This window comes from Phanerochaete carnosa (genome assembly GCF_000300595.1).
Source record: "Phanerochaete carnosa HHB-10118-sp unplaced genomic scaffold PHACAscaffold_9, whole genome shotgun sequence".
NCBI classification, from domain to species: Eukaryota; Fungi; Basidiomycota; class Agaricomycetes; order Polyporales; family Phanerochaetaceae; genus Phanerochaete; species Phanerochaete carnosa.
Genome location: NW_006767636.1, coordinates 1,429,473 through 1,456,078, shown reverse-complemented (window position 1 = coordinate 1,456,078; position 26,606 = coordinate 1,429,473). Strand labels below are relative to the sequence as shown.

The 26,606-nt window shown below is 57.5% G+C and overlaps 6 protein-coding genes across 6 annotated transcripts; 4 read left to right on the top strand and 2 right to left on the bottom strand.

The window, feature by feature from the left end:
- Window positions 1-1,831: 1,831 nt before the first annotated feature.
- Window positions 1,832-3,038, top strand: PHACADRAFT_262348 (uncharacterized protein; the record flags this gene model as incomplete). Its single annotated transcript, XM_007399661.1, has 1 exon — window positions 1,832-3,038. A coding segment is annotated over exon 1 (590 nt), but the record flags the coding sequence as incomplete, so codon positions are not given.
- Window positions 3,039-4,387: 1,349 nt separating this feature from the next.
- On the bottom strand, window positions 4,388-13,737 carry PHACADRAFT_262344 (uncharacterized protein). Its single transcript, XM_007399660.1, has 10 exons — window positions 13,526-13,737; window positions 11,830-13,476; window positions 10,524-11,778; window positions 9,165-10,470; window positions 8,773-9,108; window positions 8,654-8,721; window positions 8,443-8,597; window positions 7,126-8,392; window positions 6,292-7,073; window positions 4,388-6,235 (listed from the first exon to the last, which is right to left on the bottom strand). Exons 1-10 carry the CDS (start codon window positions 13,712-13,714, stop codon window positions 6,179-6,181), a joined length of 7,062 nt encoding a protein of 2,353 aa, XP_007399722.1. The 5' UTR covers window positions 13,715-13,737; the 3' UTR covers window positions 4,388-6,178.
- Window positions 13,738-14,042: 305 nt separating this feature from the next.
- PHACADRAFT_262343 (uncharacterized protein) lies at window positions 14,043-15,991 on the top strand. Its single transcript, XM_007399659.1, has 5 exons — window positions 14,043-14,234; window positions 14,286-14,340; window positions 14,390-14,735; window positions 14,784-15,398; window positions 15,452-15,991. Exons 1-4 carry the CDS (start codon window positions 14,153-14,155, stop codon window positions 15,303-15,305), a joined length of 1,005 nt encoding a protein of 334 aa, XP_007399721.1. The 5' UTR covers window positions 14,043-14,152; the 3' UTR covers window positions 15,306-15,398; window positions 15,452-15,991.
- Window positions 15,992-17,202: 1,211 nt separating this feature from the next.
- Window positions 17,203-19,029, bottom strand: PHACADRAFT_199431 (uncharacterized protein; the record flags this gene model as incomplete). Its single annotated transcript, XM_007399658.1, has 13 exons — window positions 17,203-17,376; window positions 17,450-17,513; window positions 17,612-17,703; window positions 17,759-17,826; window positions 17,881-17,938; window positions 17,996-18,104; window positions 18,166-18,199; window positions 18,255-18,363; window positions 18,415-18,493; window positions 18,683-18,732; window positions 18,785-18,809; window positions 18,857-18,949; window positions 19,007-19,029. 13 exons carry the CDS (start codon window positions 19,027-19,029, stop codon window positions 17,203-17,205), a joined length of 978 nt encoding a protein of 325 aa, XP_007399720.1.
- A 1,203-nt stretch (window positions 19,030-20,232) lies between these two features.
- Window positions 20,233-22,713, top strand: PHACADRAFT_212541 (uncharacterized protein). The gene is made up of 5 exons (XM_007399657.1): window positions 20,233-20,524; window positions 20,575-20,963; window positions 21,016-21,172; window positions 21,231-21,677; window positions 21,740-22,713. The coding sequence occupies exons 1-5, from the start codon at window positions 20,451-20,453 to the stop codon at window positions 22,338-22,340; spliced, it is 1,668 nt and encodes a 555-aa protein (XP_007399719.1). The 5' UTR covers window positions 20,233-20,450; the 3' UTR covers window positions 22,341-22,713.
- Window positions 22,714-24,308: 1,595 nt separating this feature from the next.
- Window positions 24,309-26,321, top strand: PHACADRAFT_177335 (uncharacterized protein; the record flags this gene model as incomplete). The annotated part of the gene is made up of 6 exons (XM_007399656.1): window positions 24,309-24,373; window positions 24,430-24,809; window positions 24,872-25,028; window positions 25,085-25,531; window positions 25,587-26,015; window positions 26,072-26,321. 6 exons carry the CDS (start codon window positions 24,309-24,311, stop codon window positions 26,238-26,240), a joined length of 1,647 nt encoding a protein of 548 aa, XP_007399718.1. The 3' UTR covers window positions 26,241-26,321.
- Window positions 26,322-26,606: the final 285 nt, after the last annotated feature.

The window sequence follows — 26,606 nt, the reverse complement described above, 5'->3', positions numbered from 1 at the left end:
GTTACCCATGTTGAAACATGGTGAAAGTGGCGTGAGCAGTAAGGCACCTCCGACTGCTACATGCCGTCTAGGGTATCCCGATTGACACGGACGACGTGTTGGTCAACAGATGTGACATCTCACTGACCCTGAGCGATGATATCACAGCTGAAGGTGGCGACCGTCCTGTGCTGAAAAGCTTAGCATATCTCCGACAAGGAACGTTACTTGAAAGCGGACATCTCTTGTTTCGACAACACTAGTACCAGCGATTAGTCTATTAAGCTAAGGCTGAGACAGCAGCACTTGCCTTTGAAATGCAAAGGTGCCGTACAAACTTGCGCGATCGAGCACAAATGGCAGACCGCAGCGACCAGCTAGTCAGAGGAGGCGAACGGAATGCCTGCCTTTCCAGCTGTCCCCGACCGACAGCACTCACACGAGTGACGTGCGGATATACTCCCATCACAGGCTAGCGCAGCCGTCGGTCTGCCGACACCTTCCCCGCCCCATTCACCGCCGCTGGCAGGGGCAAGAGCGATCGTGGCTGACCCCTGGGTGCGGACATTGACTCAGCTCTGATGGGTCATCAAGAGGGCAGTGTTTGATGTTGGGCGTCGCTCGCTGGCGTCGGTGTTGCAAAACAAGCATGGAAACCCGGAGAGCTACTCGTAAGGTTGTCCGTTAGCGTCAGCAAGGCCTGACGGCCCAGACCAGGACTCAAGGCTAGGGTGGTGTGCCGACATTACGCCACGAGGACGACGATCAGCTCGTATGAATTCATAGGAGCCGCATCACACGCGGAGCGCGCATGACTGGGCTAGCGTCGGGCTGAGAAACGGCTTGCTCAACATACACACGCACAGCACAGAGTGAAACGCACCCCGCGGCGAGAATTGCAGGAAGGCGGCCTCGGAAGAGCGGGTGGATGTCGAATGAAGGGCCAGTCAGAAGCGCAGGGCATTCAGGGAGGGATCTCAGATCCCTCAGGCTGCCCCTTGAAAATTCAATTTAAACGATTTCCAATCTTGGCAACGCCTATGGCGCCTGAGCCTATATTCCAGAACATAGCTCTAGGTGCTCGGGATACCTTCACAACCTCGCCCACTCGTCCCCCCGAGCTCGCTGTCTGCGACAACGAGCAAGCACAGATCAATGCTGCATTGCGGCCGCTAGGTGCGTCATCCCCGAGGCGATGCCAGCGCATACGCTCATGCTTTCTCATCTGCATATCCCCATCCGCACCTGCATCCTTTCATCAACATGGACTGTTCCCGCCCAACTGCTTCTCTGATGCTCTCTCCGTCACATATCTGGCGCGCAGGATTTTGCTAGCAAGGAGATGCTGCACTACACACCTCCCCAGCTGGTCGAAATGGACTCCAACTCGCTCTCTCCCTTCGCAAAGGCCAAGCGCTTCTCGACACAAGACAAGCAACCGTTACCGCATCCCGAGTCCAATACGAACCCGAAACGGGCCAGCAAACTTAATGACTTCATCTCTCGAACACGCACCGCCTCGCTCCCCCCTCGACCCCATACCAGCAACGGCTCATCCCCGTCCAAGTTAGCTGCGAGGCTCGGCAACTTCAAGGGCAAAGGCAAGGGCAAGGAAAAGGCAGAGCTTCTGTCTCCCGAGGCGGATGATGATGGACGTGGGGAGTACATAATCAGAGCAGCTGCGAGCTCCGTGACTTCGGGTAAGCATTCCCTGCACTGCTTCCTCGTGTCGCGCTTGGTGTCACACCGACAACTCGTGCTCTATCGACGAAAGTTAGAGCCGTGTCGAATCACTGGATATTCCACTGCGCTTCATCCTTCCTCCTTGGGAATGTCCCACATGCGAAGATATGAAACGCTTCCTCCCGCCCGCCGTCAATGGTACCGAATAAGCTAACATGTCCTTCCTAGTCGTAGATCCTTTTGCAGCTCACCCATCAGCTGTGGAAGCGTCTTCATTTGTCACATATTCCCCAGTCGCTACATCCCCACCGTCGATGCTCGGGCAATTTAATTCCCCGCTATCCCGTCGTACCTCCAAGCGACCACAAACGATGCAGTCACTGTCTGCAACGTCGACATCCCCCTCTATCAGTGATGTAGTGACACCACCCACGTCCCCATCGACGTCGTCTCCGCCATCACAGCCCGCGAGCCCACCTACACGACGACGTGGCAGCCTGCTCGTCGCTGCATCAGACGCGTTCTCCACGTTCGCACGCAAAACGCCCAACATGAAGCCCCGTCTAGGTAGCATTGGCCGGACGCAGAGCTCAAAGGCAAACATGGCACTCGGCATACATACGCCACAGCCTATCGTACTCACGGAAGTTATCGAGATCACCGAGAGCGCGGTGCGGGCGAGCAAGCGGCAGGAGGAGGAAGAGGAGGAGCGCGAGCGGTTGCGTGACGCTGCAGCCAGGGCACTAGGCATTGGAGAGCTTGATGTCGACACGACGAGCCTGAACTCGCGCATGCGATCAGAGCTCTTGGACCCTGGAGACGAAGACTATCGTGGCTCTGGCGGCGACAGGGACAGCCCAGATTGGTATGACATGAAGACGCCAACAGCGGCTCGTTCGGATATGGGGCATTCGCGCTCGCGCTCGGGATCCTACATACCCCCACACACGATGCCGTTCACAGCGCAGTCGACCCGGCCTTCGACACCGTCAATAGCAATAGCCTCCACACAGGTCGCGCTACCGTCGTCTTCCCTGGGGATCTCTGTCCCCCGCTCTCCCTTCCTCCCCCCCAGTTCCCCTCCGCCACGGAACCCATCCGTAAAATCGCTCTCCACGCCCCCAGCGTTATCACTCAACACCCGCGCGGCAAGCCCCCCCTCGCGCGAGATCTCGGCCGCGCGACTGCGTGAGCACTCGAAGCCTGTGCAAGAACGGGACCTGCCGCCCCCAAAGATACCGCCATTCCCCAGTACGTACGCATCTCTGAAGCCGTTCGTCCAGCGCTCTGCGACGGTCCCGCGGCACTACCCCGCCCCCTCGCTCCTGATGTTCGCGCTCTCGAAGCAGTGGAAGAACAGGTACCTGGTGCTGACGTCGCCGCTGCCCCCGTCGTCCCCCTTGCACACGCCGACGTTCATGATGCCGTGGGGGAACGCGCCGAAGGGCGCGCCGACCTCGTCCTTCCTGCATCTCTTCAAGGGGACCGGGCCTGACGAGAAGGAGCTCGAGCGGCTCGAGATCAACGAGGAGAGCGTCGTGTACATCGCCGACGGCGAGGTCGGCGGGCGCACGCACGTCATCAAGATCGGTGGCGTCCCGAAGAGGAAGCCGCAGAACCTCGCGCGCGGCGCGGGCGCCACGCTGGGCGAGGGCATGGACTCGCGGACTTCGAGCTCCAGCACAGGGTCCGGCGACGGGCACACTGCGCAGAGCGCGGGCGGTGGCTCGAACGCGAGCGTCGGCGACGCGATTTTGGATGGACAGGCGATGTGGGCGCTGCAGATCATGGATGCCGAGGAGGCGCAGGCGTGGATCGCCGCCATCAAGGGTGCGGTGCTCAGCCAGCGGTACGTACGCCTCGCTATATGCGCATAGTATGCGATCGCTGATTCGTGCGGACAGGTCTTTTCGCGCTGGGTTGAGCAGCACGAGCCGGGCTGGCACCATCGAACCGCGAGGAGACCTCGACGTCGTGCTTTCTATGCGGGCGCTGCATTCTCCGGTCGCACCACATTCCACGGCTGCGCCGCGGGTAAACGCGTTCGATAGTCTCTCTAGCGGAAGTAGTCTGCGACCGGAAGGAAGCATCAGCCCAACGCAGTCGCATTTCACGGACGCCAGCAGATCGTCTCCGACATCGTCGCTGTCTCGGTCACAATCTTTGGCCAATTCCGGTATCTCTGGCACCCACACTTCGGTAGACTCTTCGACTGCAGAGCCTGCTCTAGGCGGTACGCTGATGCCTCCACCGCGTCCCCCGATATCTGCGGCTACTGCGATCAAGAGTCTATTCACTATCGGCGGACGACCGCGTTCACCCTCGAATGCCTCTGTCACCGGGGTGCCTACTAGCTCGTCTAGGGACATCGGCGCCGAGGGGTACCTCGAGGACTCGTTCGGGCATGCTGGTATCAGTCTACTTGGGATGATGCAGGACCGGCCCATATCGCCTATTGTACAGCCTGCGACGCCCAGAGCAACCACACCCTCCGTACCTTCCGACACACATCCCATCTTCCTGGAGCGCAAGATTCTGCCGGACAGCGACCGCCACCAACTGGAGCAGAACATCACTCCGACGCCTCCACGGGATATTCCTGGGCGGCGGGAGAACGTTAGTGTCCGTCGAGAGAACATGCTCGCCGTTCCTCACCGCGTGAGCACCGATGGTGCACACTACCCGCCCTCGCTGCAGCCGCCACCGCGCAAGCGGGCGGGTACTGTGAGCACAGTCGCGCTGTCGTTGTCGTCGCCATCCGAGTCTGAGCCATATCCCTACACGCACACGAACCGGAGCACAGCGGAGAGCCTGGGTGTCCAAAACTTGCAGCTGCTGACGCCGAGCCCGCCCATGCCGTCTCCGCTGCCATCCGCTGTTGCCCGTCCCAAGGACAGACGCGCGCGCGCGTCGTGGTCGTCTGTGTCGACTTACGGGTCCAATGAGCACACGCCGTCCTCTCCGGATGAGCCTAGGTCGAGGCGGTGGTCCCGCCGAGGGAGCCTTCCTCAGCGCATGAGCCCGCCGTACCCGGCACGCAGTCCTCCCTCTGGCTCCCCTAAGCTGCAGAACACTCGTATGCCTGCATCGCGGCACCCATACGCCGCCGAGACCAGCCCACTGAGCCGCACATCCTCAATCAAGTCTGATCACTATCCAGAGATGCAGCCCCGATCATTCTCGGGCAAGCGTACCTCTGTGTCCTCGGTGCAGAGCTTCGGCTCCAATACGTCGGCCATCCCTGCGCTAGGCCCCACTGGCAGCCCGAAGTTTGGGCAGAGACCACGCTCGTCCCATCGCACGTCTGTGCCGCCGCCGCAACGACCGGCACCGAATGGTGCGCTGCCGCCGACACCTGGCGATAGCAGTCTAGGTAGCGCGGTATCGACTTCGTCTACGCTGGATGTGGCTGCATCTCCGCCGTCGAAGATGTCGTTCCGCGAGTCTCTGCTGCTACGGAGCAAAAGACAGTCGGGTACGCCTGCATTGCCACCCCCCTCGGTCGGTCTACCTCCTCGGCCAGATGAGACTGCGTTCGGTGCCACGCACCGTCGCACGCACCGTCGCGCGTCCAGCCAAGGCAGTACTCCAACAGATGCACTTATATCACCCACAGGCACTCTAGGCCAGCCCGCGTTCCCACCGCCAAGTGGGCCCTTGCCGCCGACTCCCCAGCTACCGCCGACCCCAGGCTCTCCGCCGATGTCCCGGCACTCCTCCCTTACGCGGCGCTTCCGCAGGATCAGCTCGCCCGTCACGTCTGCCGCAGCGCCGGGGTCGCCAGAAGCCCAGTTGTTCCTGGCGGCGCCGTTTTATCCCGCGCCGCTGGCCTTGCCGCCGTCGCCGATCATGGAGGCGACGGTGCACTCGGTGCCCATCGGCGAGCCGATCACGACGTCGCAGAACGACCCGAACTTTCTGAATCTCGCGCCGCCGACGCCGTCGGGCTCGGACTACTCGCTGTCGGTTGACGGGAGGTCGCTCCCCCCGCTGCTCCAGCAGGAGGTACACGAGGCTGGACCCATCGCGCTCTCGCCGCCGCCCCGCCGTGCTTCGCGACAGCCCACCGTGCCCGAGCCCGAGCTGGTCTCAGGGGGTGAGGCCTCTGCCGAATCTGTCAGTACGGAGACGGAGAAGGAGAAGACGCGGGTAGGGCCTGATGTAGACGACGTGCTGCGTCCGCCACCTGAAGTTGATGACTTCGCCCCATCTTCGTCCTCTTGATATAATTCTTACATGCTCTCATTTTATTCCATCCGGTTTTAGATGCCGACCTCTCTCTACTTCGCATCTTCTCTGTTTATGCTACTGCTGTGTCGCTCTGGTCAATTTTTTGGTCTTGGTGCTAGTGTTCAATTAGTGTAGTCTAAATAGTTATATTCGCGGTCGCTCAACTCATTAGGATTGGAATCAGTGACATACCGGAAAGTATAGTATCTTATTGGTACAATACACTACAATTACACCATTCGCAAAGCACTGCAAGATACGACGAGCAAAATCATATGGTGAATATCTAAGCGAAATTATTTTCAACGTCCGCGCTGTCATCACCGGCTTCGAGGTTGGCAAACTACGAGCAATGAAGTGAGTAACTATGTTAGCGATGACTGATGCATAGCCACGTACCGAGAGGAATGCAGCAGGACGGTGTTCCTCTGCCCAGAACAGCAGAGGGGTGTCGAGGGCGACCGAGTAACTGATGGTTGGTGACCAGAGCTGGGTCAGGCCGATACCATAGTTCCAGATACGACCTTCGGGCACCAACGTCATTCCAAGGATCCTGTCAGACAAGAGCAGCTGGATACGCTCTGACATGTTCGGGTTAAAGCCAGACGGGTTGGGAGAAGTGTCAGTGTTCTTGCGGCCCCACTCGAATCCAGCGACAGTCAGCGAGTGCGCCGACAGCGAGACGGAGCCGGGAGTGAACGCCACGGTGAGGCAGATGGACGATGGGCCCCATTCCGGATGGTCAGCCATTAGCTTCGCGTGCGTCGTAATGTCCGTCGGCGAAAGGTGGTTCAGCTCGAGAGCCTGTGTCTTGATCCATCCAAGCGGCTCGAGATCCTTGAGCAGGAAGTCGTCGCGCGGCATTTGCGATGGCAGTTCCACGTTATTGTTGTTTCCGCGCTGAGGAACCCAGACAACAGCCTTGACCTCCTTGACCTGCTTGTTATCGGGCGGCGACACGCCATAGAGGTAGGCCGCGACCTGCGTGCGAAGGTCCGCAGCCGTGACGAAGTGGCGAAGGATGTTCTTCGGCAGGACGAAGGTGTGAGAGGAAGCGTCGTCTTTAACGTCATCATTCGACACGTAGATGTGCTGCAGACGGAGGGGTAGGTGTGTTGCCGATATCGCGCGCACTCGCCAGTCAGATTTGCTGCTGAACACCTGCTGTTCGTAGTTTGTGGCTATAGACGACGGTCAGCACAGGCAAAAAGAAAATCAAAAGAATGAGCGTACTCGTAACGGTCTGGATGGTGTCACCGTGGATGTTGGTCGTCTGGGTCTGCACCGCGGTCACCTGTCCCTGAGCTTCGTTGCTCTTTTCGAGTTCAGCCATTTGTTGCCTCTGCACCGAGGGGGCGGCGATCTCCTGTCCAAGGATGATGTCTCGGATTTCGCTCGCAGTAAGTGAGGCAATGTTGACGCTGTTGCGTTTGCCAAAGTCCGCGAGGATTAGATCCTTAAGCGCAACCTCGACCTTGATCCACTCCTCATCGCCGAGCGACGGCCAGACGAAGTGAGGCTCGGTTATCGTATTCTTGTCCGGGCGCAAAACAAGTTTCGCCTTTTCCTGATTGACGTGCAGGCCGCGAAGAAGAAGAATGAGGCGCGAGAAAGCGGTGTAGCTCGAGATGGACTTGAGCCAATCATCGTACAAGTTGAACAGAACCATCTGCGGCTGGGTCGCACGCAAGATTAGATCACCGAACTTCTCCATCTTCATGCAGGCTTGGAAGGGAAGCTGTAGCTCAGAACCCTTGATGACAATGTTCGGGAAGTCAAGCAAGTGGACCTCAAGCGGGTCCAGCATACCCTTTCGGGTGACGATAACCTGCTTCGGCTGCTCTTCGACGGGGAGCGAGCGGACCAACGCAGCGACTTCTTCGGCCGTCTTCCACTTGGCAAGCTGCCCGAGACGCTTCTGTCCGGCCCAGACACTAGTGTGAATGATCTTCAGGAAAAGCTGTCCAGAGCGCGGGTTGAAGATGAAGATAGCGCCGTTGATTGGTTTGGTTGTCAAGTTACCCTCAAACGTCTTGTGGATGGTGACACGGTAGACGTTGGTGTCGTCGACGAACCAGATGATTTGATTCGAGAACAGCTCGGAATAGTTCTGACTGTTCAGGTATGGCTCGGTGGGTTCAGACGAGTAGAGCTGGAGACCCTTGCGAATACGTTCACGAAGAACGTGGCATGCCGGATTGGCTTTCATGATCTTGGCCATAGCTTGCTGGACGAGCGGCTTGAGACCTGGGAACCAATTGCCGTACGCGGACCACAGATTGTATGCGAGATCCATGCCGATCATGACACCAGTTGGTGAGGGGTAGATACTCATCGAGTCGGAGATATAGTCAAGGAATTTCGCGCGAGTGTACCGCTCGATGTCGTGAGTGTCGAAATCGCCCCAACGAAGCTGGACGTCGACCCAGAACTTGTTGCTGGTGGTGCCGTCGAGGACATCCTTGCTATCCGTAACAAGCGAAGGGCGAGAGATGTTCCACTAAGAAAGGGGTTAGAGCCACGGAGACGTATGAGGAACTAGAGAAGTACCTTATAGGCCGAGAAGAGTAAGATATCAGCGCATGACGAGTTCATCTTGTAACTTTTACGCGGGTGGATGGTCTCCTTCTGGACAGTCTCAATCTGCAAGGGCTCAAGCTCCTGATCGAACACCTGACACAGATCCATGACGACACTCTCATGAACTGCGTAAGTACAGAGTCAGCGACTCGCAAATGCGATACACGAGGTTAACTCTTACTCTTCTGCCACAGATGTGCACGGAAGATCTGGATCAAACTGATCTTGAGAGTCGGGATTTTACCATGCCTGGGTGGGCTTATTAGCGGTGTCGACAAACGATGAACGCAGACGACCTACATGAAGATACCTGTTAGATCAAGCTGGACCTGGAAACCGACGTAGACGTTGGCGCGGTTGATGGTCGGGCTCCACCATAGGGTGAAGCGACGGTTCGGGATCTGGTTGAGACCGGACCGCTGGGCATTTGTGAGCTTCTTGTAACGCATGGACTCTTCGAAGCCGGACGCTTTCTCCCAGAAGAGACCCTCCCAGGTCGGGAAGTAGGTGCCCTTGAACAACGTGTGTTCGAGAATACCCTCAACACCACCGAGCGCAGCAATGACGTCGACACGGTAGTTGTTGAGCTGCCAGAGCTTGCCGTCGTGGCGCTGCGATGTCCACCAGAACGGGTTGCTGAAGAGTAAAATCAGGTTAAGTACGACGAAACGTCAAGTTAGAGAAACACTTACTGCTTAAGCAGCTGGTACTGCTTCCAATCCGTGCGCACACGCCAACCACGGTCGTACGCGAGGGTGTGACGATCCTTCTGGAACAGAGTGTTGATACGGGGGATACCACGATCCCAGCTATCTTCGAGATCCTCAAGGGTCAGACGTCGGTTTTGCGCGTTCGCCTCCTTCCTCTTCATCGAATATTCAGACCACACACGAGCGGAGTCCAGGAATTCGGCCTCCCAGGGCTGAAGGTAGCGATACAAGTTCGGAATCAACTGGTCCTCTTCGTGCGACATGCCAGCGCGGAAGTGGGTAACACCGACGTCGGTCTGCTTCGACCATCGGAGATCACTCTGCGGGATGAGGACGTGACCCATCGACAACATGCCGAGACCGCCCAACTCCTTGGGTGTGTAGAAGACGACGGGCGGGAAACGCGACGGCATCTTACTGTTGAGACCGATCTTAACACGCGTCTGGATCTTGTTCTCCGCCTTGACCAGGGAATCGAGTAGCTCGTTCGTGTGGATGACGGCTTCGCGATAGTACGTCATGAGACCAATGAGCGCCGTGTTCCACTTGTTGACGATCTTGGAGAACGTTGTCGAGCCAGAGCTCATGAGAACCTGACGGATGCGATTGTTGAACTGCTGGACGCCCTCATCGGACACTCGCAAGAACGCCTGTGCCGTGCGCTCCTTCGTCTGTTCGTTCGTAAGGTTCCACACGGAATCCTTGAGCGAGTACTGCTCGCCGTTGACCGTCCGAATCTTCGGCAGGATACGGACCTCAAAGCCGCACATCGAGAAGAGAAGCTGGGGGTTGTTCTTCGAGTAAACGCTGACGAAAGTGTCTTCCCATTCGATGGTTGTGAGCGAGCGCGGCAAGCTCTGCTTGACGTTCCAGAAGACCGCACGTCCGAGGTTGACGTCGTGTTTGATGAGACGCATCCGGCAGTCGCGTGGCCAGCAACGTTTGTTATTGTAGCCGATAACGTTGTTGTTCGTCGGGTCAGGGTTTGCGCTCAGGTAGCGTTGGATGAGATCACGCGCCTCCTCAGCACTGAAGCGGAAGAGGATATGAATGCGGTCGACATAGCGGGAGTACAGACGAATTGGATGACGAGTCTCTGTCGCAACATCGCGGTACTGCAGGAAATTGTTGGGCACCTGTGGCGGGCCTGCCATCTCACTGGCGCGCTGAAGGCCGAGAATAAGGATATCCAGGACGAGGCCGTAGTACTGGAAGACGAAAGCAGAGAACTGGAGGCCGCGAATGAGGCCGTACGCATTAGTGTGCGCCATATCCTTGTACGTCAGAACTGCGAGCACTTCGTCAAAATTCGCTGTTACAGGAAACAACCAAGTTACCCACCGGTATTATTCTTCGCCGTGATGTAGTCGGCCAAGTTATGGTCCATGATCAACCGCAGGAGACGGTTGAGCAGTGTAAGGTCGATCTTCTCGTAGACCTTGGATAGAACCGTCTCCATCATGACGTTGCACTCGCCCTCGCTCGTCTCCCAGATGTCCGTCAAATTGTTGATGCCCTGGCACCATTTGTACACGAGCAGCGGCGGAGGCTCTGTGTCAGCAGGCTTGATCCAAGCGGGGAAGAGACCGCGCTTGTCGGCCTCGAAGAACAGGAACTGGTCAAGGTACGCATCGGTGATCTTCTCGACGGGCTCGATATCGTAGCATGGGATGAGCTTGTCGTAGGTGTCGAAGAACTCGATACCGGACTCCTTGAACGCACGTTGGGTCAGGAGCAGACGCTTGATTCGAGACAAACACTCGTGCGGGTTGTCGTACGCTTGCTCAATCAACGCCAGCTCCTCACGCTGAGACTGGTTCAGGCGGCCCTTGACGGAGTACGCCTCCTTCAGCTTCTCGAGCGCAAGAACCAGGAGCTTCGTGTCGTGCTTGTAGTTCAGCGGAGGGAAAGGAATGGGGGAGAACTTCCGCGACTCGAGCCAGTGAACGGTCGCTGTGTAGATCGCGACGGCTTCCTCAGCACTGATGTACGGACCATCTTTGAGGTAACCATGCTGACGCTCCTGCTCAGCCTTGAGGTAGAGACGAGTGAGACGGCCCAGGTTCTTCTTCACGACTGCCTTGTCAACAGTAGCACCGCGACGGATACGCTCACGGTTGTAGTGCGCGACGGAGACCCACCAGTCGGCCTTGCTCTTAATGTACCGAAGGATGATGTTCTCGATAGCCGTCGGCATACCGGGCACTTTCCAAGGGATATTTGCCTTCCAGCAACGCCACGCCTCCGACAGGTGCTGCAAGATCGTCTTCGACTTGTTCTGCTTGATCGACTCGGGCATCATGTCGAGGATATCGTGCATGACCGCGGCACGGAGCTCCAAGTCGTAGTGCGATTCAACGCGCTGCTTCGTGACCGTCTTCGCGATGCCCTTCGAGTTACGACCTTCGAACTGACGAGCGAGCAGGTTGCCGAGCCAGCGCTCGAGGAGGGGAACGATACCACGCATGAAGAAGAGCCATACTCGCCAACCTGGAGCCCAGAAACCGCATCCGGGACCTTTTCCGACTGGGCCGGTGTTGAAACGGTAGTAGATCAAGTGCTTCAGGTCCTTTGTCATACGAACTTGTCTCATGAGCTATCGAGGTGCGTCAGTAAGGCCGTGTAGCTCAACGACGAGTATGCTGACCTTGTACTTATACCGGTACATGCCAGTCAGTGCACCGATATGGGCGAAGATGTACTGAATGGCGTCCGCAAGCTGGAACGCATCGACGTTACCAAGACGGTACTGGACATGCGCGTCGACGACAAGCTTGGTGAGACGAAGAATCTCACGACACAAATGGAAGGCGTTTCCGAATCGCGACTTCTTGCGCTCCTTCGTCGTCAGCGTCTTGACGGGCTTCAAGTTCATGTTATAGTCGAGGTGGAGGTAGTTGAGGTTCTTCCGGTGAATAAGCAGGTTGAGCATGTTGTACCCCTGCCGGCAGACCTGCAGACCAGCCTCGACCCAATCCAGTCGTGTCGTCTGGAAGAACTTGGTTGCTTTGAGCTGGCGGAACAAGTTCTTCTTCGTCATCGCCTTTTCTGGCCGCGACTTCAGCTCGTTCAGTACGTAGCATTTGAGCAGCTTCTGGTACGACACCCGGACCTTGACAGGCTGACCAGGTGGGCAGTGTTCAAGGTACCAGTTCTTGACAAGAGGGATGTCTTGTGCACGACGCATGCGACCGGAACGACGGCTGTACGGCTCAGGCGCCCACCAGAGAGCAATCGCATCAGCAGTCAAATCGTTCTCCAGCGGCTTGTCTTCAAGCAAAGGCTCAAATTCGTCTGGGAGCTCGAAGTCGTCGTCGTCCGCGCCATTAGGACCAAAGATACGATCTTCGTGCGAGACAAGGGGCGCGTTTTTCGGCTGGAAACCCCGCAAAGATATCGGGTTAATGAGCGGGTCAAAGTAGAAGGCAGGCAGGTCGGGATCGTCGGTGCGAATGTACACGTTCTTCGGGGAGTGGTAAGGAGAGATGCGAACGGAACGAGGAAGCGAGTTGTATAGGTGCGGGAAGGCTACTTTGTACTCCGTTCGGATCTGCTGGCGAATGATGACTTTGTTGATATCGTTGAACTCGTTCCAGTCTTCGTCAAACGTGTCCATGTCCCTGTACAGGGGCTCGAACTTCGGACCACCGGGGATGGCCAAATTCAGCGCCTTGGCGGTGAAAAACGACTTCTTGTCGAACAGGTAACTGGAGTTCTGGTCGGTGTGGTCGGACAGGAGAGTGCGCCCAATGCGATACAAGTTCGCCATTACCGGCAGGGAGAGCGACCAGTATCTGTACGACAGACCGTTCACAGCAGTCTTGTCGCCAACTAGAGGCTTCGGGTCGTAGAACCAGTCGACGATAGCGGCGTCTTCCTCTTCGTCGAGATCCAGCTGAATTGATTCCAGCGGCTCCACGTCCAGGACATTGTCGCCGTAGTCGAGGGGCGGTTCTTCGTCATCAAAGGGCGGGAAGCGCATACGCTTGAAGTGTCGTCGATCGCGCTTCTCTCGCCGCATAGCAAGCCACATGGAACTCCACTGAGCATGATAAACGGGTTCGATGACGCGAGGAACCTCGTTGACGAAGGTAATTGCGCCCGTTATGTGGTACAACACGGGCACCTCGCGGACCTGCTCCCAAGGGAAGGGGATATTTTCGAGCAACTTCATAACCGCGTGTGGGACGTACTTGAGGGCACCGAGATGCACTCGCTTGTCGTTCCGGAACTTGCGGTTGCTCATGTCACCGTGGTCCTTGATGATCTTGCGGACGTGCTCCGGCGGCAGGTCCTGTTCCAGACGTCAGCAGCTCGAAAACGCGACCGCAGACACTACAAACCTGCTTGCCCATGTCCACAAAGCCACCCTTGCGCTTCTCCCCATACCGCTTCTTCTGCATCTGGATCCACTTCTGGGATTTTTGTGCCAGCACTTCCGGAGGCATACGCGAGCCGGACGCCTGAGCAAGGCTCGGAGGCGGCATACCGGGGGGCGGCGCCACTGGCATGCCTGGTGGCGGAAGCGGCATTCCAGGTGGGTAGCTCATTATCGTTGTCGGGCGACGTCGACGATGAGTGTTTGGGTTAAGTTCAGGGCGTCTCTTACCAAGAGATCAAACGTCCACTTGGTGTTCCGGGTCCCCCCTCGCTATTTGGCGCCCCCAAACGACGGGCTCCTGGCACCACTCATTGTCTCGCTGCTTTCAATATTGTTCTCACTGGTGGGCGTACTGGACGCCGACACGGAGTCGATCCGCTATATGACTACTCGTGCGATAAATGAAGGGGAAGAACTGTGCATATTCTACGGGCACAAACTCTGGTTCGAGCCCCCAGACGTTGAACCCGAGACTCGCGAGGACGAGGAGCCAGATGACGGCTGGGGAGGCCTCTCACTGGTAGGCGGCGAAGAATCCACTGACTGCGATCCTTTGTCATCCTTGCTTGATGGTTCCGACGACGACATTATGCCGGAAGACCAGCTGCCTTTCACGCGCATGAAGCTTGTCGACGACGAAGCAGAGGATGACCCCAGTGCCGTCCGAACGGGTCCGTACTCTAAGATTGCACATGACCGTTCTGCTGATACATCACCTCAAGAGTCCGCATGGGCTGTAGACATCTCAGAACCACGACATACCAACGCGCTGCTAAAGTATGCTTCTGGCAGTCGCATTTAGACGTCGCTGAATCCAGGATCTCAGATGGCTAAAACAATCTGGCCTCGACACACCTACACTTGCCCATCTCAAGAGGATACGAAAGCAGAATGGCAAGACAGCTCTCCTCCTCACTTCCGTCGCTCTGTCTCCCGAGGTACCACCACTTCCGTCTGACATCCCACTTTCCGAGCCATACGTTGTAGACGTGCCAAAGGGCCCCGCCCTAACCCAAAAGGCGGTAAAAGCGAAGGCGACCTTCTGGCCGACGATCTACGCCCCTCGTAAGAAGGGTGAGCTGGAACCACTAACCAGGGGACAGGTGAGGTGGGCATGGGATGCCATGCGCACAGTGGTAGCAGACGCGAAAGCTGCTAAAGAGAAGGACGAGGTTTGTAATTTCTTTCTGTCTTTGATACCAACTCATGATCGCTTGTAGCTGCCTATCGTTGCACACGTCCCTGTGCCGTACGATCCAGAGATCAAGGCTTCCACCCAGTTACTGTCACCGTTGACGGGCTACGACACCCGACGGTCAACCTCACATCCTCTCCGCCACGCAGTGTTGAATCTCGTGCGAAAAGTGGCCGACTACCGCGCACCACCAGACGAGTCCACGCCTCCTGCGACGGAACCCGCCGGCTCCATATCTCAGGCTCCGTCGGCAGAGTCGGTCGATATCGATACAGCATCCCGGAACGGTGCACACTACCTGCTCACCTCGCTGACAGCCTTCCTCTCACACGAACCCTGTATCATGTGTAGTATGGCACTGCTGCATTCTCGGGTGAAGGAGATATACTATTTGAAGCCCATGGAAAAGACGGGAGGGTGCGGAGGATGTGCGTGTGTGCCCAAGCTGGAAGGAGTCAACCATCGTTTCGCAATCTCTAGATGGAGCAAAGGGGTGGACGAGCTTGCGGCAGATGTGCTGGACTTGGACGAGGCGACAGATGCATAAAAATATACCGCATATAATGTATCTCGATCTGATTGAACGCAGAGCACGCCCAGGCGTCCATGATCGTATGTTTAAGTATGCGAGCACCGTCTCCTGCGCCGACGAATAAGCGTCTGAAACCACGTTGACGAAAACTCGACACGCACCTCAGTCAAACCCTCTACCAGAACTCCCTCCTCTTCAGCCGGACCTGCTGCTGCAACAGCTTCTTCTCCCCCCACGTTTCACGTTGCGCCGCGTGTTCGGCGTCGCGTCGTGCGAGCGCCTCGCGCCGCACCTGCTTCGGCAGCCGCGCGATGAGACGCACGAAGCTCTGCGTGCACCCGAACTCCTTCGCGAGCCTGCCCGCCGTCCACGTCGCTGGGTCCTCGGCGCGCAGCCGCTTCATCCGCTCGATGTCCTCCTGGCTCATCCACTCCGGCGCGGCCTTCTTCGGCGGGACGAGCTGCGGCGGGAGCGCAGCCCCAGCCCCAGCCCCGCTGACGGGCCTGAGCAGCGGCGACGTCGGGAGCGTCGTGTACGACTCGGGCGAGGGCGCGGACGGCGGCGGTCGACGGACGAACGTCAGGTCGTTCGGGAGCGACTCGTACGTCGCATGCGGGTTGTTCACGAGCGGGTCTGGCGCCCTGTATGGTGGCCGCTCTGGTAGGCGAGTCGCGTATGTGCGGATAGAGGTCAGCGACCGGAGAGGCAGCGGCGGTCTCATGGTATGTGTTTGCGAAGAAATGAGGGATACTCCCGGGGTCGGGCCGAGGCTGGAATCGAACGGAGACCCCAAAGACTGCGCAACGTTTTCAAGCGCCTGAGCGCGCCTCGTAGTCCATTGCCCCCTTCCGCTGCCTGCAACGTTCTTGCTCGCCTCGAATACCATGACCTTTCATTCACGCATGAAAATGGGGAGTCAATTATTTTTTGAAAGCATCAACGCGTTGGGGCATATGACCATCGTTAGTATCAGTATATACGTGATGATCAGCCGCGAACTGAGTTGATATCATCGGTAGGAGGGTAGTACTACATCCTCACTACGACACATGAGATATCTCATTATACCCAAGACTTACAGCAAGAGCAGATAAGGCTCCAGACAAGGCTGCGACGCTCCCCGTACAGCACGTAGACGGCGCAAGGCTGGCCTTGAGGCCTTGAGGCCTGAACTTCGCCGCCTCCTCCGAGCAACTAAAGCAATCCCAGCCACCGCAGCCAATCGCATGTCAGCTAAACCAAGCCCACGTTCCTGCCGCTTTCCACCTCCTTGAAGCACGGCCTCGCCTGCTCCGTGACGGCAAACTAGCCTCCGTCCACACAAACGTTGCTGATACAGATCCATCCATGAAAACCTCAAAGAACGGAGGGCTGCTCCATACTGACTTGTCTCGGGCGCCGTATACCCCCTCCCCCTGCCGGAGAATGATGTAATCGACCCACTACTAAAACTTTACGGCACACAGCCTGTCACCGCCGTGTCATCAGGTCGCTGCGGCAGGGTCGGTCCATCAGGCAATCCATTGCACAGTCCGTTCCGACAGGCAGAGCATGCGTAAGCCAGGATCCGCGGGTCCGCTCTGTCGGCACATGCAATGTAGCAAGCGATAAAAAAAAAAAGTCATCGCGGCGCCCCGACAGCCTTTGTGGCGTCCACGTGAAAGGCTTAGTGCATCTCACTCGAGTCCAGCCAAACCTGCGAACGCCTACCTCCTCATTGTCGACTAGGAGATTTCTTGCCGTTTGCTTAGGCTCTCCATATCCCTCGACAGCCAAGAAATGCGGTAAGACATACAATGCAATACAGGTATCACGAACGGGCACGACCGAAATTTAAGTGTACAATCTAACAAAACATGACTGCCCGGAGTAACATCTACATATGCGAAGTTGGAAGCGACATGATAAACGTTCAACGTGAAACAGTGATCTTCTCCGTCTTAACCTTGACCTCGTAGGGTTGTTCGCTCTTGAGCTCGTTCACCGAGTCACCGGCATCAACAATACCCTTCTTGAACGAGTAGCTACCCTGACGCTCGCGATCGCTCAGTTCGTGCGCCTCAACGTCGATATAGACTTGCTGCGACTACGGAGGCGATGGACGGACCGGGATTAACGGAGGCAAAGGAGAAGACAAGATAATCAGCATTCACGCTCACAGTCACGAGGTAGAAGACCGTCTTCCGCTGCCCGAGGACGAGCGGAAGCTCAAGGGTCGGTGTTCTGAGCTTACCCGCATGTTACTTGGCACCCCAAGCCTGCTTTCTCTGTGGCTCGACTCCCCGCCTTCGCTTAAGCCTCTGCCGACTGGTGTCCCATACTTCCAGCCCGCGCGGGAGTTGAGACTGGACATCAGAGAGTTGGTGTACAGCTTTGACAGTGGTAGGTTGAAGACCAGGTGAAGACCCGATGGCTAATATGTGCATGCACGTGAGAGTTAGACGCATAGAATCTTATGCTTCACTTACACTGGCCAAAAAAGCGATCAGGTCGATGATAGCACATACTGCGGTAATCATGCCTGTTTGGACGGTCACTAGACAGTTTTCGTGAGTGAAGTATATGTATGGTAAGTGTGGACGCCGCTTACACCTGATAATCTTGTTTACGATGTCGTCAGTCATGGCAAACCCAGTCTTGTGCTTACGCTGAACAACATTGGTGAGCTTATATCATTGGTATATGCGCAAATGAAGATGAGTTACCAGGTGCCAGACAAGCGCAAGCGTAATCGAGGTGTCGGCGACGGCGGAAAAGGCAAGCCAGATGATTACAATGACTTGAAACTTCTGGAAGTGAACGAATTCCGGGATGCTAGACACACGATGTCATTATTTATACGCGTCAGAAACCATTCGAAGCTGCTTGGGCTTACATGCCACAGGCTATCGCCGTCCCGACACCTCCACCTGATAAGATAATTAGTTGGCAGTAGCGATCAGCTCGAAATAAAGTGTTGCGTACACCACTGGCAGATGGAACAAAAGGCAATGAAGATGACAGATGGCCAATTGTTCGTCAGAACCTTGACTCTCCAGGCGAAAAACATCTGCACCATGAGTGCGATGATGGCCTTGTACTCAATGTCAATCACGGCATACCGGGAACCAGGATATACACTCACGGTCAGCGCAGGATCTGACGGAGACGGAGGGATGTCAGTTCTCGTTGAGCCCAGGACTTGATCGCAGATTATACGGCACCTGTGTTGAACACTGTACTTGACGTCAATTTGATATCAACGACACGGAAGTTCGACGACTCACCCCAAGTGGCATAGCCCAGTGCATTGACGTTCCCTGCACCCGCGATAAGCGCTCAAATAAATTAACGAGAGCTGTTTTTTTTAAAAAAACTCGCCATAATCTCTAACTAATGGAATATAGACAAACGTAATGTCGAAGGCGCAGTTAAGGGTGTCGCAAAGGAAGAGTGTAGCCACCTGCGCGGTACGAACTTGAACGCCTGACACGAGCACGCAGAACTCGACGTACGAAAAGTTTCATCCAGAGTTTATCCCTGACGCTATCCTCAGTACGTGGTCGTTTTAAACTGGTGGTACGCACCGCTTGTAAACGTTGAAATAGAGGTACGTCTGCGTGATCATAATGCCGTAAAGAATGATGTTGAAAACGACCCCGATGAAAATCGGTCCGTATCTACAAACAAGAAGAGACTTGATCAGCTGGAGAATCGAAGGCAGAACACATACGTACGTGACAGACGCCGGGGAACCCATGACGAGCCGCGAAGAGGAGAGGAGAACGAGCGGAACGAAGGAGAGTGGGGGTGGGAGAAGAGGAGGAGGCGGGGACGTCGAGCGGCCATGTCTGACTTATATCCCCCCACCGCGTATGGACTAGACACTCGACGGAAGAGTCCGCCCAACGACTTCGATGGCAGCGGGCAAGGCAAGGCAGAACCCGCTCCAAAGCTGTCGCCGAAGCACATGAGCTGCCAAAACGGTTCGATTTGGCTCCAAGGCGCTTAACCCACGTGCGGGCTTCGCGGCGGGTTCGCCGCGTGGCGCGCTCTGTCGTCGGCCGCGGGGACCTTGGGGACGGCGACGACGGCGAGCTCCACTCGCTTACCGGCACCCACCTCTAGAAGGCCCATATCAGCCTGCGAGCGGAGACATTTATTTTGACGTGCTGAGAAAAGGCGGAAACGTGCAGGCCAAACCTTGTTACCGTAGTAGGCAGGCAGCTGCCACGCTGCGCCGCCTGTCCGCCTCATGCACAAGCGCTGCCGCTGGCCTATGCCCAAAGGCGCCGAATACTCGACTGCACCCGACAAGCCCCAAGAAACCTTCGCTTTCGTTACATACAGCCGAGCACTGGCCCCCGGGTAACCGCGCCACCCATCGCAAGACAGGACGCAAAGGGCCTCGACGCTGCATTATTAGATGAGGCGTGAGCCTGGCAGCAGATCTAGTCGGTCGCCGGCATCATCGGGCGCCGTGTCTCTGGTCGAAGCTACTCGACCATGGCGGGACCGGGTTCAATACTCAACGTTCAGTCGAGGTATGGCACTGCGATCAATGCCGACGCTCTGCAAGCTTTAGTGTGCCACGACGCCCCACTTCGATTCTCTACAGACCCCTCGAAAAACACGGCGGGGTCGAGCCTCGGGCGTTTGGTTGAGCGATACGATGTCAAGTTCCAACAGCTGAGGTGTTTCTCACCGTCATCAGGCTGCAGGTTGTTGGAATGTCACCAACCAATGGGGGCGGAGTAGATCGTCAACAACGATTGCCTTAACGGGGACGAGACAATAGAAGCACCTTTCCGGACGGATGTGAAGCGCCAGCCGACGGGCTCAAGGTGGCCGACGCGCAAGGCCGCTTCTTCTCTGTGACGCACCATTCTGTCAGATGGGCTGTGTCGGGCGTGCGCCACGAAAGGTAAGCTCCTGGTCCGACGCTCGAGTCCTCAGATCGCTGACCAGAATTGTCAGGCCATGGGAGCACGCGCAGCGAAAAACGCTTGTCGGTCGCAGGCCTCCCGCCGTTATGCACTCGCGACCACCAACATCCCTCTATAAAGCGACTTACCTCGCTGGCAGACTGGTCTTCACCCGCTCCTCTCCCTCCCCTTGCCACTTGGCACCTTCTCCCCCGTCCCAGTCCTTTCGTTCCGGTTCCATTCCAGGTCTTGCACCATGGCCTCAGAGCCGTCCACCCTCTCGCACCAGTCCTCCGGAAGCACGCTCGGCCCTAGCTCACAAAGGCCTCTGTGAGTAGCCTTCATATAAGCCCATCTGAACATACCTCATCACCCCTCAGGAACAAGGAAAGGAACTCTGAGAGCTTCATAGATCAAGCGGAAGAAGACCTCACTCTCCCGACGCGGCAGCTCACCGACGAGGCGAACCTCGATGAGTACCGCCGGGAGACCGCAACCGGCACCATCGTCCAGCCCCACACGGCCCCCGACGGACATCAGGAAAAGTACAAGCTCGTGACCTTCACGGTCGACGATCCTGAGAACCCGAAAAACTGGAGCAAGGTCAAGAAATGGTGGTGCACCCTCATGATCGCCTCCGTGTGCTTCGTCGTCGCCTTCAACTCGGCAGTTATCACGGCCGACATCCAGGGCCCTGCAGAGAGGTTCCATGTCAGCAACGAAGTCTCGCTCCTCGCGGTAACACTTTTCGTCATAGGCTTCGGTGTCGGTGTGTACACCCGCCGTCTTAGCTCTCCGGGCTTTCACTGACAGATGACCAGGCCCGATGTTCTTCGCACCTATGAGCGAGCTGTTCGGTCGGCGTATCATGTACGTCTCGACGCTCGCGTTCGGCCTCGCCTTCATCGTCCCGTGCGCCGTTGCCCGGAACATCGGCACGCTCCTGGTCTGCCGCGCTATCGACGGAATTGGCTTCAGGTACGAGAAGCCCCACCCTCCCGCATCGCAACGATGTGTCGTTGACGCCTCCTCCAAGCGCTCCCCTGACCATCGTCGGCGGCACGCTCGCCGACATGTGGAAGAACGAGGAACGCGGTGTCCCCATGGCCGCCTTTAGCGCCGCCCCCTTCCTGGGTCCCGCCATCGGCCCGCTCGTCGGCGGCTTCGTCGCGGACGACAAGGGCTGGCGCTGGCTGTACTGGGTCCAGCTCTGGATCACCGGCCTCGTCTACGTGCTCATGTTCTTCACCGTCCCCGAGACGTACGCGCCGACGATCCTCCTCAAGCGCGCCAAGAGGCTCCGCAAGGAGACGGGCGACGCGACGTACGTGACCGAGCAGGAGCTCGACTCGCGCTCGCTCGCGGAGCGCCTCCGCGTGTACGTCTTCCGCCCGTTCCAGCTGCTCACGCGCGAGATCATCGTGCTGCTCCTCACGCTGTACATGTCCGTGCTCTACGGGCTGCTGTACATGTTCTTCGTCGCGTGCGTCACACCCTCCTGTCCCATCTGCAGCTAAGAGCCCCCACCGCTGACTCCGCACACAGATACCCGATCGTCTACCAGGAGGGCAAGGGCTGGTCCTCGCACATGACGGGCCTGATGTTCATCCCGATCGCGCTCGGCGTCCTGCTCAGCGCGGCGCTCGCGCCGATGGTGAACAAGCACTACAACTACCTCTGCCGCAAGGCCGGCGGCGTGCCCCCGCCAGAGGCGCGCCTCATCCCGATGATGGTCTCGTGCTGGCTCATCCCGATCGGGCTCTTCATCTTCGCCTGGACGTCGTACCCGGACGTGCACTGGATCGGGCCGTGCATCGGCGGCTTCCCGGTCGGCTTCGGCTTCATCTTCCTGTACAACTCGGCGAACAACTACCTCGTGGACTCGTACCAGCACCAGGCGGCGAGCGCGCTCGCGGCCAAGACGTGCCTGCGCTCGTTCTGGGGCGCGAGCGTCGTGCTCTTCACAGAGCAGATGTACCACCGCCTCGGCTACGAGTGGGCCGGCTCCCTCCTCGCGTTCATCTCCCTCGCGTGCTGCGCCATTCCGTATCTCTTCTACTTCAAGGGCGCCGCGATCCGGAAGCACTCCAAGTTCGCCTACTCGGGCGACGAGACGCTCCCGACCTCGAACAAACCAAAAAACTGATCCCTTTCTTCCTATTCTCCTTGGATTCTCTCTCGACACTGACAGTACCCTAATCGTCGTCCTGTTATACCTGTTATACCTATAGCCCTTGGCTATCGTTATTGTGACATCAGTCTAGTTTTGTAGAACCTGGAGATCTCCTGTTGTTTGTATAGATACCAGTCACGGTAGCGTCAATGATTAATCGCACACCATTGTCCCAGTCGTATTGTGTGACGCGCGCCTGGTCGACCCTGGAGAAGATCTGCGCGGCCCCGATCTCAGGAACGCGCTCTTCCCGCGAGCCTGCTTTATTAAGAACCGCCCCTTCGCACACTCGGTCCCTGCTGCGAAGAGTCGGCTGAGAGGCGGTGGGCACCGGGCACGGAGTGTGTCGCTTGGTGTCGCCGATTGCTCGAGGATCTGCAGGGCGGCGCGCACGCCGAACGTGTGCTCGCGAGCGCCGGGTCGAACGCGGGGTAGGAGGACGATGATGATGCGAACGGCACAGTGCTGTGATGTCGCTTTGGTCTGGTACTGCTACGAACGGCTGTTCTATTCTCCTGACATCATAAAAGTTGCGGAGGGACAGAGTAGTACTAGGACAGGAAGGGTGGCAGCTGAAGCCCGTCTTTGTCCGGCTTCAAGTTCGACGCGCGTTGATGGGCGATTTGCACAAAATCCTGTGTATATACTTCGGCTCTCTTGTAGTTTAAATTTGATGTATAAAAATATCTACATCACAGTATTTTGGCAGAACATGTCGTGTCTTTCTGGGGCGAGCCTCTCCGTACTGTGTGGAGAACGGCGTAAGGGTGCGAGCGCCGACGGTCTCGCCTGTCAGCTCAGAGGGCCCCGATGGCGTCCAGACTTTATACAGATAACTCTTCCGCTACTTGCATAAAACAGATATCCTTGAGCTACTCGCCGCGTCGGCGTGCATCCGCCGCCGGGTCCATAGTTATAATAAATGTCGCCATAACATGAGGACCATGCAGTTTCAAGTTGTAAGGCTAGTCCGATACTAAGCGGGGCAGTGCAAAGCGTAGAATGGCCGGGACATTATCGTATCTCGACGCTGCCCACTTGTCTAGCCTGAGCGCAAGCTGCCTCGATGCCCTTCTCGTCCTCACGACACCAGGCCCGGGGTCCGAGGTCCCAAACCTCGGCTGTTGCCGGTTGTGTCAACATTTTCAATCAAAGGGACATGACAGCCGTGGATACGGGCGTGATCGGATTTGAGTGCGACGCGTTCTACGACGTCAGTACCACGACCCATGCTTCTACCGCGTCATCGAGGCCGTCGTCGAGACTCGAGAGATGTCGATACAGCGTTGACCGCAGTATCTTTTATCGAGAGGAACTTACTTTGTGCAAGCGCCTTTCGTTCCTTTCCCTCTAGCCGTCTACCTTGATCAATGCGTACAGAACTCGTATACAGGTGTCCCGAGTATCCTGCAGAGGACGGCTGCTAGTGTGCAGCTCCTCTAGGGAGGTCAGCGGAATTAGACGCGTGGGGCGTCGAACTGAGCCACAACGACAACAGCTTCCTAATCTGTTGGCGCCTAAAAGAAGCAGAGGGCGGGCGAAGAAGCCTCCTATCTTTTTATGGAAGGTGCGGCATGAAGCGCGGAGGGGCGGTGCGCGAGAAGCAGCCGTCGGGACGGATCGCATCTCCAGCGTCCGCCCGCCCATTACTCACAATTCCCTCCGTCCCAGGCACGCCCGTGCCCAATATCCACCCGCTCACTGTCAAATGCCGGTTCCGTCTCAGGGCCATCGCCCTGCGCGACGGCAACAAGCCCCGTTTTTCTTTGTCGGCCTGCGTGGATGCTGTCACCTCGGCCGATCCGCGACATGCATCTCAGCCAAGACAATGTTTCTCCTGTCGTATAAAAGCGGGTGGGCGGGCAGCGATGTCTCTATCGCCTTCCAGTGGTGTCTGGCCTCCCCCGCTCTTCTCTGCTCGCCACACATCCACGTCCCACAATGACTTCGCGCCGCGACAGTGTGCAGCATATGCCGTCTGACTCGACACTCCGTGTCGAGTATCAGTGAGCACCTGCCCCTTCTCTCGGCGCGTTTACCGATCTGACGTTTACACTCCCAGGGACAAGGTGAAAACCTATGAGGACTCGGCAGAGGAGGACCTCACCCTGCCGACGCGGACACTCACGAACGAGGCCAATCTCGACGAGTACCGCAAAGAGACACGAGCCGGCACCATCATTCAGCCCCACGCGGCCCCCGACGGGCACTCCGAGAGGTACAAGCTCGTGACGTTCACAATCGACGACCCCGAGAACCCAAAGAACTGGAGCAAGGCAAAGAAGTGGTGGTGCACGCTCATGATCGCCTCCGTCTGCTTCACGGTCGCGTTCTGCTCGTCCGTCGTCACCGCGGACATTACCGGCGTGAACGAGACGTTCCATGTCAGCGAGGAGGTCTCCCTCCTCACCATCACGCTGTTCGTCGTCGGCTTCGGTATCGGTACGTCTCCCGGCTTGAATATTTCTCAACATGTTCTGGATGTGCTGACATCCGCCCAACAGGACCGATGGTCTTCGCGCCACTCAGCGAGTTGTACGGACGACGGGTCTTGTACGTGACCACACTACTCGTCGGCGTGATATTCGTCATCCCCGGCGCCCTTGCCAAGAACATCGGTACATTGCTCGTCGCGCGAGCCATCGACGGTATCGGCTTCAGGTGACTCCCGTCCCTCTTCCATTCCCTGGTTTTCCTGAGCCAACTGTCATTCTCAGCGCACCAATGACCATCGTCGGTGGTACGCTCGCCGACATGTGGCGGAACGAGGAGCGAGGCGTCCCCATGGCCGCTTTCAGCGCCGCGCCGTTCCTGGGCCCCGCCATCGGCCCGCTCGTCGGTGGCTTCATCGCGGACAACCTCGGCTGGCGCTGGCTGTACTGGATCCAGCTCATCGTCGCGGGCGCCGTGTACGTGCTCATGGTGCTCACGGTGCCCGAGACGTACGCACCAACGATCCTCCTCAAGCGTGCGCGTCGGCTGCGCAAGGAGACGGGCGACTCGACGTACGTCACCGAGCAGGAGCTCGACAGGCGGCCGCTCCCGGAGACCCTGAGAGTCTTCGTCTTCCGGCCGTTCCAGCTGCTCTTCCAAGAGCTCATCGTCTTCCTCGTCTCGCTGTACATGTCTGTGCTGTACGGCCTGCTCTACATGTTCTTCGTCGCGTACGTCTCTACCGCCTCGTCCGCCTGTGACGCACACTGACACCCCGGCCTGCAGCTTCCCCATCGTCTACCAGGGCGGCAAAGGCTGGTCCGCCTCGAAGACGGGACTGATGTTCATCCCGATCGCGATCGGCGTCCTGCTCAGCGCGGTGTGCGCGCCGCTCGTGAACCGGCACTACAAGGGGCTCTGCGAGAAGCACGGTGGGGTCCCGCCGCCGGAGGCGCGCCTCGTCCCGATGATGGTCTCGTGCTGGCTCATCCCGATCGGGCTCTTCATCTTCGCCTGGACGTCGTACCCACACGTGCACTGGATCGGACCCGCCCTCGGCGGGTTCCCGATCGGCTTCGGGTTCATCTTCCTGTACAACTCGGCGAACAACTACCTCGTGGACTCGTACCAGCACCAGGCGGCGAGCGCGCTCGCGGCCAAGACGTGCCTGCGCTCATTCTGGGGCGCCGCGGTGGTGCTTTTCACCGAGCAGATGTGCGTCTGTCCCTTTGAGACCGATTTGCATATTGGGGCTGACCAGTTTGTGACAGGTACTCGCGCCTGGGCTTCGAGTGGGCAGGCTCACTCCTCGCGTTCATCTCCCTCGCATGCTGCGCCATTCCGTATCTCTTCTACTTCAAGGGTGCTGCGATCCGCAAACACTCAAAATACGCCTACTCTGGGGAAGAGTCTGCCAAGAACCACATATCCAAGGCATAAATGTCATCCACAACCATTCTTACTCCTCTCACTTGCTTCACATCGATCACTCACTGTAACTCTTGTAATTGCGCTTCGCGTTCTCAGTACACTGTAATTTATCACTCTTGTTGTAGTTCCAAGGTGCACATGTAGACATATCATATCGTTGTAATATAATCATTACGGATTATTGTAAATGCTGGATGTAAGGGGCTCGGAACAAGGTCAGCGTGAGCGCGATGACGAAACGCGCCAGCCGCGTCAGTGACGGGCGTGACGGACGCGCGACCGTGACCACTCCTGCACTTTGACTCCTGACTCTCATCTGCTCTCATCGCTTTCTAGGCCTTCCAGACGCGACGACTCATTTGATTCTTTGTTTTC

Coding starts and splice junctions, on each gene's coding strand:
- PHACADRAFT_262344 (XM_007399660.1), bottom strand. CDS start 13,714: ATGCCGCTTCCGCCACCAGGCATGCCAGTGGCGCCGCCCCCCGGTATG. Junction 11,779..11,829: donor TGTACCGGTATAAGTACAAG/GTCAGCATACTC, acceptor GCACCTCGATAG/CTCATGAGACAAGTTCGTAT. Junction 8,393..8,442: donor TACTCTTCTCGGCCTATAAG/GTACTTCTCTAG, acceptor CCCCTTTCTTAG/TGGAACATCTCTCGCCCTTC.
- PHACADRAFT_262343 (XM_007399659.1), top strand. CDS start 14,153: ATGCCGGAAGACCAGCTGCCTTTCACGCGCATGAAGCTTGTCGACGAC. Junction 14,235..14,285: donor CCCCAGTGCCGTCCGAACGG/GTCCGTACTCTA, acceptor CATCACCTCAAG/AGTCCGCATGGGCTGTAGAC. Junction 14,736..14,783: donor CTGCTAAAGAGAAGGACGAG/GTTTGTAATTTC, acceptor GATCGCTTGTAG/CTGCCTATCGTTGCACACGT.
- PHACADRAFT_212541 (XM_007399657.1), top strand. CDS start 20,451: ATGGCCTCAGAGCCGTCCACCCTCTCGCACCAGTCCTCCGGAAGCACG. Junction 20,525..20,574: donor CCTAGCTCACAAAGGCCTCT/GTGAGTAGCCTT, acceptor ATCACCCCTCAG/GAACAAGGAAAGGAACTCTG. Junction 21,678..21,739: donor CTGTACATGTTCTTCGTCGC/GTGCGTCACACC, acceptor CTCCGCACACAG/ATACCCGATCGTCTACCAGG.